Here is a 9,417-nt window from a genome sequence, read left to right on the forward strand (position 1 = left end):
TATATATATAGAAAAAGTCTAAGTATGATGAAAACGTAAGAGTTGGTCAGCAAAAAAAATCTCCAACTATTTTATGTGCCTGGATTTTAATTTTGTCTTTAAAGCTTAAATGTAGTCTTTCAACCAAAAGTGATAAAGTCCTATTGATTGACTGCTTATGTAATATTTTATTGCATTTTTCTGTCATTTTTTGTATTTTGGATGTAATGATTATTTGAGCCACTGTGGGTCACYAGAGAGTCTTCTAAGCAACACATTTTAAATTATTACGAAAATCTACAACCTAAAATTAAGATTTCATCGTTGATGCTTGATCCAATATTTTCCTTTTAATATTAAGAAACTGAATCAACAAGGCTGAAATACAGTTATGCAGTTTTTCTCAGAAAATAAAGAGTTATTACAATGTTTTTCAAATTCTGAAGTCACAAAGCACACATTTATTGTTTCTTTGAATGCAAAGAATTGAAACTCAGCTGTTGCATTAAACAAAGTACAAAGTGCTTAGACATGTACAYGAAGCAGATATCTAAACGTTCTAAAATTAATAAAAAACGCACACTTCTATTTACACAGCTTCTATTTGCAAAGCTTCATAATAAAAACTTCAAATAAAAAAATACATTTAAAAAGACATCACTATGAACATAGAGGTAAACTGATTAAAGCACAAAAAGCATTCACATTTAAATAACTAAATAAATACAGCAAGATCCATCAAACAAGACTTTTACAGACGAAGACAACTAAACTTGGAGCCTCTCTAAAGGTTCTTCAACAAAGCTCATGTTTTCCCCTCAAAAAGACTTCACAAGATCCTCAACATATTTCAGTATTTTATTGTCACAGCAGCTTTTTAATGTGCCTTTAAAGTTCAGATGTGAGAAAATGATTTCTTTTTCCAGACGTTTATGTGCACCTGTCCCCTTCTCTCAGTTTGAAACCGACACACTCCTCTGTACGTCACTCAGTTTTTACAAGAGGAGAACTTCAGGTAAGACAGAGCACTCCAGTCAGCAGGACGTTGGTCTTATGTTCGGTTCAGTCATGTCTGACTGCAGAGTCCTGACTACAACCGTCCCTACATGCTGGTCAGCCAGACTCCAAGGCCATGAAGAGCTCGTGGACACATCCCTTCACAGAGATCTCAGCGCTGCTGCCTCAGCTCTTATGGAAGCTCGGGCTGCGGATGATCTGAGAAATCTTTCCAAATGAGTCCATCACATCCATGCCCTCTTCTGTTTGCACTGTACCCGGCTGGTCAGGGACATCCGGCACTGCCGAGAGGGTCTGCTGGAGGGTGTTTATCCTGGGGAGGAACCGGGCCAGAGCTGGAGCACCTCGGTCTACACCCTGCAGCCTCTGCTGGTTGGTTCCCAAACTGAGGGGGACTCCGTGTCCATCAGAGGTGTAGACGTTGTAACCATCTGCCAAGATCTGCTCTCTGAAGGTGCAGTCTGCTTTGTTGTATATGTGCTGGAAAACAAAGAGAACAATCATTGTGAACAGAATTAAGGCACTGCGAGTTCTGATGAAATGATTAGTGACTGGGAGAAAAACAATCTGCATTTTGTTAGGCTTAAAGTGGAAAAATCGTACTTTTAAATATTTTATTTTCACATTTAAATCATTCAATTGGTGTTTATATAAAGTACATCTGAATGGTCTGAATTCCTTCTTATTGTAACTCCACAAGCCCCTCTCGCAGCAATTTCTGAGGTGTTTCTCAAAGCAGCTCATTTTGATGCTATTTCTGGTGTTTCAAGCCCCGCCCCCCTTCTGGCTTCCAGACCAGTCCACTCTGGCTTGAGAGAGGGGATTAGCATTTTTAGTGTGCAGAAACTTTTTATTGACAATTGAATTGAAAGAAGTCAACAACAGAAGAGTTGTCCATCCAGCCTCACATGTTAGAGCCAGAGTCTGACCCAGAGCCAGAGGAGAATGAAGATCACCAAATTTTAGTCGGTAAGTCCAGAACTTATTTGACAGTTCCATCTCAAATAATTGACTTAGTGCAGAAAACTATAAAAAATATGACCAAACAGAATATAAACATAGGACCAGGAGAAACTAAATTCAACTTTTATGCACTCCTCAATGTGTTTAACAACTAAAAAATAGGATTTTGCATGATAAATCACCTTTAAACTGTTCATGAATTTGTAATTCTGTAGTTTTTCTTGAATTGAACTTGTTAACAAAGTCAAGAAATAAACTAGAAAATATAGTATTTTGTTTGAGAATGCAGTATGAATAAGTGCAAAATGAATTTGGTGAATAAGGTGAAAATAAATCAAAATTATAGCTGAACTTTTGTTAGATAAAAAAKAAACAAAAAAGAAACAAAAAAATAAGAGGCATGAGCAAAGACATGAAAATAAACAGAACGTTTATAAAAGGACAAAAAGGTTGCAACATGGGAACATGGATGTATAAGAAGGCAAAAGACAGCAAGGAAAGAAAGTGACATAAAAAACAAAAAGTTGCATAAGGAAACAAAAAAACACAAAAAGACAAAATGGATGCACATGGAGACAAAAAGGAAAAGTTGCATAAGACATAGGCGACTAAAATTACAAGACAAATGTAAGGACACGAAAATACACAAATTACAAAGTAACTAATGAAAAATAGTGCATGTAAAGACATGACAAAAAGGATGCAYACTGAGACAAATGGACACACAATGAGACAAAAGTGACATCAAAGTTTCATAAGAAGACAAAAGAAAGTTAAAGGAGGCAAGAAATTATAAGAAAACAAAATGGAGCGAGGATACTGAAAGACTTTTCAAAGAGAAGACAACATTTTTGAAGGTTTTTAATGCATTTCAATGTGAAAGTTGAAATAAAGTATAATATTTTGAAATGTATAGAATTTACAAAAAACAAAAGCTATAGCTGTATTGGCACGCAGATGGCTGAAATATCTAAAACTTATATTGAAGTAGCTAAAATTTGAGCAGGGAAAGAATGGTGTGAACGTTGACTCAGCAGTCAATCAGTTAAATTGATCAGTTTTCAAACCGTCTGCTCAGGCTTTCACTTCCTGAAGTCTATTGAAACAGATGTTAGGCAACAGATGTTAGGTGGGGGTTGGAGGGGTTACACCCTGAACAGGAGGCCAGTTATTCTCAGGCTTTATTGCGTTGTTATAATATTGTGACATCTTGTTAGTCAAGATCAAATGTGTAATTTAAAGAACTTCACAAATGGTTCTGTTTTGTTTTGTTTTAACAGGACAAGTTGTAAAAAAAAAGGAAAAAAACCCGCATAAATAACACTGTAATTCTTCGATGGTTGTTTACTTTGGCAACAGCCAGCCAGCCAGAGGCCAAGGTTGTTGTTGCTGCGGCTTGGCCTTTTTCATTCAGCTTTTTCCCTTTGCAAACACGTCCTACCTTGCTACCCTGCACCACACCGGACAAAGGTTGATGAACCGCTGAACTGTTTGAATGAATGGCTGCTGGGCCTGCAGTGTTTTCTGAACATGGAAGCAGACTGACAACATGACAGAGGGGGATCATTGGTGAATGTTCTGTACGTGTACTGTAAGTGCAGTTTGACAGCCTTCTTGAGCAAATGGTACGTCTTTGACAGTGCAAAACATTTGACACACCTATAACAATCAATAGCTTTAGTTTGAATACTGCGTGTGGATGAATTGTGTTTCATTCTTTCGTGAAATGTGTGTGTCTTTAGGGAAAAGCTTAAGTGTCTTTTTCTCTCCAAACATAAGAGTGAAGGAGCTCAGTGGTTAAACTTTCAGTGCGTTGACAAACGGGTCGCTGCCTTTAAGCTTTGCACCATGAGCTGCTGACTCTAAATGTGGGGAATGTTGCATAAGATCCAGAAATTAAATAAATTTTATTTTCAATCAATAGCCCATGAGAGCTATGAGTGATATGAGAACACACACATGCAGTGAGTGGGTCTGGATGGATTTTAGCACAACTCTCAGAAAGCAGCTAATTCAGTTAGAGCTAGAAATAACTGAGAGTCATTGCAGATGTTTTCTCTGAGTGTGAACTCTCGCAGTATTGTTATGGACAGTATAAGTATAAAATGAGATTGTGCATGATATTATTTTAAAAATTTGGCCCAAACCTTAATGGGCAGCYAAGTATAAAATAAAGTGTTAAAAATGTCACTAACACATTTTCACTATTTAACTCCCTTTCTGAGTGTAAAATTCTCGTTTAGAAGTTTCCACTAACATGCTATTGTTATTTAGCTCACTGTTATTACATTTTGACAGTTTTTACTAAAGGTTAAATGTAAATGTGAAATGATATGTGCAAACATTGAATCCTAAGTCTAAATGCTGTTGATCAAAAACATTATGTGTTAGCATTTTTGTTGATTTAAAGAAGGCTTTTGACACTACAGACCATAACCTCATTAATGAATAAGCTAGAATGGGTCTCTAATTATCTGAAAAAATAGGCAACAGTTAGTTAAATAATGTAAGATCTGAATTATGCAACAATAATGAGTTCCTCAGGGTCCTGTGCTTGGACCAAAACTGTTTATTTGAATGATTTGGTCAATGTGTTGAAGCTTTTAAAATGTATTTAATTTGCAGATGATACCACTTTTTTTGTTCAGGTGAAGCTAGTGAGCAGATGTTGATACAGACAGAATTTAGGAAAGGACAAACTTAGTTTCAATTTAAGTTATCACTGAATTTGGGTAAAATAAATTATATATACAAGGCTGCAAGTTGATGGTAGGTGCAACACTGCAGTATGTAACAGAACAAGTATTATTATTATTTTTACCTTTTAAAATAGTTTATTTTATTACAATGAATCATAAATTTAAAATTTGCAATTGATTTAATTTTTTTTAATTGGCAGACCTGATGAAAGTGGGGCACCTGTTGAAAACACTGTATTAATGGTTAAGAAACATTTGAATTTACAATCTACAAATCCTTGCTAGTAGTTTGTCAAGTCTTTTTTTTTACCTTTCTGAAATAAATACTATTAAAGCTTTTTTTATTTATTTTATTTGTTTTTTACATATTTGGTAATGTAGAAAAAACCCTGAAGGGCCAAATGTTCCTTTTCACCTATGGAGCTCATAGTTCATTCAAACAGTCTCTAACCATTAATATATGTTTAACACATGGTGTGAAAGTACATTTACATGAGCATTTACATACACAGTATATAAAATAGTAAATTCATGAATTATTAGGAATGAATAACCATGAGTATGTTGGTTTTGAAAGTAATTAGCCTTCATGGGTAAAGTGTTAATACATGCATTATAGCTTATTAACATTCTTAATTAATGATGTTTTCAAGGATAACTAACCATTTATTAATGATTTAGTAAGGCTTAATAAGGTGTAGTTATAAAATGTTACCTATGTTTCTGATCAATAAAGAACATTCTTATCTTATCCTAAAAGTTCAAACAAAAGGAAGCAGACAATACTGTATCTGTGCCTTCAAGGAATGCTTGGCCTTTTGTTTATTGAGATCTATGCATGTTTTGTTAGGCTAACATAGGCTAACATATGTTAAATGAGAGCTGAAAAAGTGCAATTGCCAGAAAAAAGATTCTCATGTTATGTACATGTTATGTACAGATGTCCAGATGTTTTGAAATAACTTTTTGAACAATTTTAACTTTGTTTCTGTGGAAAAGTTCTATACAATTAATACCTGCTAAAGATAGCTGTTTGAAAGAACTCAGGGTAAAAAAAAGTTTAAAGGGGCAATGTCATATAAAATCAACTTTTTTGAGTTTTATATCATGTATTATACTGTCATAAAAAACATGCCCAAAGCCTTGCTTTGACTCATTCATGCATGTTTGAGAAATCCTGCAGCATTTTTAGGAAGCCATGCTGAGGAGCAAAATGACAGGTGGGGACCAGAAACGCCTTTTGGGACCAGAAACGCCTCTAGGACGTGTCTTTACTCCGAACTTCCTCATCACGGAGCACACCTCCCCAGCCCCCTCCCCACACACACCCCGCCCATGACTCCTGCAGACTCTCGGCAGTAACAGAGCAAAGTGAAATTGAAACTTTAGCTATCTGCTGCTCTTAACACTACTGATCACTCAGTGAAGCTCTTTTCAGATTCAAAATACCTTTGAGGAAATGTATTTTCAGATGCCAAGTAAACTGCATCGTAGCCCACGTGCGACCTCCCCGCACCGAAATGGGACGGGACAGAAGTGGCAGGTGGTTCTTAAAGAGACAGAGGCCAATTTTAAGGCGTTTAGAAGAGGAAGTGATGAGAAAATAAGTTTATTTTCTATTCAAACATAAAAACAGCATTTTAATCACAACTAAAGGTGACATAGATACTTTATTATGGTATAGTATTTAAATATATGCCTGAGAAACACATAATATTGCCCCTTTAAATCTGACTGGACCGGAGAGGTAATGGCTAGGCTGAGCACAGCCAAGACCAACGTGGATTGCTGTTGTCATAAAACACCTCCTATTAATGAGTAAATGAATGAATGAATGAATGAATGAATTAACTACTTAAATCATTCATTCATTCATTCATTCATTCATTCATTCATTCATTCATTCAAAAAATAAATAATTCAATTAATTAACTAATTAAATCAATTATTCAATCATTCATTCATTCATTAAAAAATAGAAATTTAAACTATTCAATTAATTACTTAGTTTAAAAACATTGTCATTCATGCAAAGCCTGTGTTATCAACATTTACACAAGTGTAATTTTTGAATTTCAGTTATTTAAATAGATTTCAGTAGTTATTTGAAGTGCATACATTCAGCAAGAGTTAACAATTCCAATGCAGCCTGTGGTCAAGAATAGAGATTATTACTATTTTTTATTTTCTCCCTTTAACTGCTTCGTATTCCAGGACTCACCACAGTGACTGAACTCACATGATGACTTGACAGTTGTTTTACACCAGATGTCCTTCCTGTCCCAACCACAGTCCACATGTGTCACTTAACCCCTCCCCCAAAGAGAGGAGGAGCTATTTTAAGGCGGCAAAATCCACTTTGGACATTGTTCTGTTCAGGTTGTATCAACAGAATGTGGCTAGTTTGAGCCTGAAACAACTCTAATCTTCAACATTTCATAGATGTCCAGAAAAAAGTCATGATTTAAAATTGGACGTCACACCCTGAAATGGAAGAAGCGTGTACAGAAAATGGATGGATGGATGGATGGATTTTTGTATCATGATTATTTCGTCAGGTATTTAAACTCCTGGTGGAAGTGACTCAAATTGAAAGAACAGCTCGCTGATACTTGCAATCACAAATACTTAATTCAAATTAAACACAGGTCTAAAGCACTAAAGTACAGGAAACACTGATAATGATTGTTCCTTTACACAGAACTCCACATAAAAATCTGTAACGTATTCCTTTAAGTCATGGTATGAGTTGTCAGTCAGGACTCACATTCCCACTTAAACGTAGTCTGGACCTTTGCTGGTGAGTTTGAGAAGGTTTATTTGACTGATTGCTTTCAACAATGTAAAACAGAAGAAAACTGGATATTTTTGTGTGTTTGGAARGTTATGGCTGTGTTTCGACAAAATACATTTTGTTTTCTGGGTTGTTCATGTCAGCCGGATGACATTTGACAGAGAAGGACAAACAAACTCCAATTCACCTAATCAGTCCAGTTACAGAGGAAAATGTTATGTTTCTGACAACAAATTTAATCTTTTTACCTTCCTCCTACATGATTGTCAGCTATGGGTAAATGAAGTGCACCTTGCAGTTCTTACCGATGAGTACAGTGTTCCATCCCTCTCCATGCAGAGGAACCGTGTGGTTGCTGCTCCTCTGATGACAACAAGACCTGGATCCACGGGACGGATCTCCAGCAGGCCTGTGGTTCAAAAGTTCACATGAATAAAACCATCCCAACCTGTGGACTGTGCTGTACAGACATCCGCAGAGGGACAAACAGCTCTGACTTACTGTACAGAGTTTGCTCCACAGAACCGTGGATCTGTCCATCCTCACCAATCAGCAGGTGAAGACCTGGTTTGGCAGAGTACAGGTGTCTGAGCCGGACCACCTGGCCCCAGCCGTGTGCKATGTGTGGCCCCTGGTCCGACAGAGGCATGCAGAACCCCCCAGCAGCAAACAGTGTGTTGGCGAGACAGAGAGTGAGTGCATGCAGCAGCAGCAGCAGCATGGTTCATCAGATTCTCTCCCTGAGCTCGGCTCGCTCCCTCCAGCTGACGCTCAGTTGCTTACTCTCATCCTAACGCAACCCTTTTAAACGTGGCCCTTATCAGCTGCAGATAACCCTCTTCCCAAAGCCAGTTCTCAGAAGCAACACACAACACACCCCTGCGCGTCATCCAACAGAATCCCAGCTCGCGTTTGGCCCCCGACGAGCCCCAAACTGAGCCGATGTCTGCATGAAGCCTGAGCAAAAAGGCAGGGAAGCTGACTATATGGCAGTTAGGAACACTTTTTAATAAACTGGAAATAATTACATCAGAGGATACTTTATCACAATCCAAACGTGTCCTAACTGCAGCTTGTTTTTTCTTTAATGAGCAGACTGGTTGTGCACTACACATGTCCTAAATGTAGCAGCTCCTAATCAAAGTGAATATTTCATGTATTTATGCTGAAACTGTTAGTATTTAGGATAAAAAGTAATCAAACAAAACAAAACAAAACAAAACAAAACCTATCACCCTAATTATTGCTCAATTTACATTTCACTTTCCCCCCCAGGTATCTACAGCACGTCTGATTTTTTTTTCCTCTTACTATAGATACTCAAACCGATGTGCTCAGCTTGTAACTTGAACAGTTGTTGGGGTCTGTGTTGCACCTGCTGCTGCAGGGGGCTCCAGAGACAAACAAATGCAYAGATAACATACAGGTTCAATCAGTTCACCTCTTAAAGGAAAATAACAGCCTTTTTTGTTGAATGGTGACAAAAACTCCAAGATTGTTCAATTTTTCATGCATTCATTCGTCATCAGCATAAACTCATGATTAGTTATGATCTGCAATATACTATTTAAAGGTACCCCGATTAGTTGTAACATTAGACTTTATTTGATAAAAGTATATTTTAACTGTAAAATAAAGACTAAAAATACTGTAAGCTGTTTAGTTTTTTTTACACGGACAGGGCCATTTTATTTACACGCAAAGCATGCTGGGTAAATGATGACGTGGATAGGTCCTCGGTGTGAGTGAGCTATATCCACCCTGAAGGTTAATCTTGGACAATTTCTGACGATTGACTCTTTTAAATGAAACCAGAGAGCGTTGACAGAGAGAAGAAGGTAGAAATGACTCAGCCTGTAACTGAAACTATAGATGGAGAACAACAATTTAGCTTGTTTGTCGTGCTAGCGCTGAGCTAATACATGTAAGGCAATGTAGCGTCAGTGCTAGCGCGAAGGCTAACAG

At 37.1% G+C, this 9,417-nt stretch overlaps 1 protein-coding gene across 1 annotated transcript; it reads right to left on the minus strand.

The window, feature by feature from the left end:
- Window positions 1–289: 289 nt before the first annotated feature.
- On the minus strand, window positions 290–8,959 carry fgf19 (fibroblast growth factor 19). The gene is made up of 3 exons (XM_014021203.1): window positions 7,954–8,959; window positions 7,758–7,861; window positions 290–1,476 (listed from the first exon to the last, which is right to left on the minus strand). Exons 1-3 carry the CDS (start codon window positions 8,171–8,173, stop codon window positions 1,162–1,164), a joined length of 639 nt encoding a protein of 212 aa, XP_013876657.1. The 5' UTR covers window positions 8,174–8,959; the 3' UTR covers window positions 290–1,161.
- Window positions 8,960–9,417: the final 458 nt, after the last annotated feature.

The sequence above is a fragment of the Austrofundulus limnaeus genome, unplaced genomic scaffold, assembly GCF_001266775.1.
Source record: "Austrofundulus limnaeus strain Quisiro unplaced genomic scaffold, Austrofundulus_limnaeus-1.0 Scaffold281, whole genome shotgun sequence".
In the NCBI taxonomy this organism is placed as follows: domain Eukaryota; kingdom Metazoa; phylum Chordata; class Actinopteri; order Cyprinodontiformes; family Rivulidae; genus Austrofundulus; species Austrofundulus limnaeus.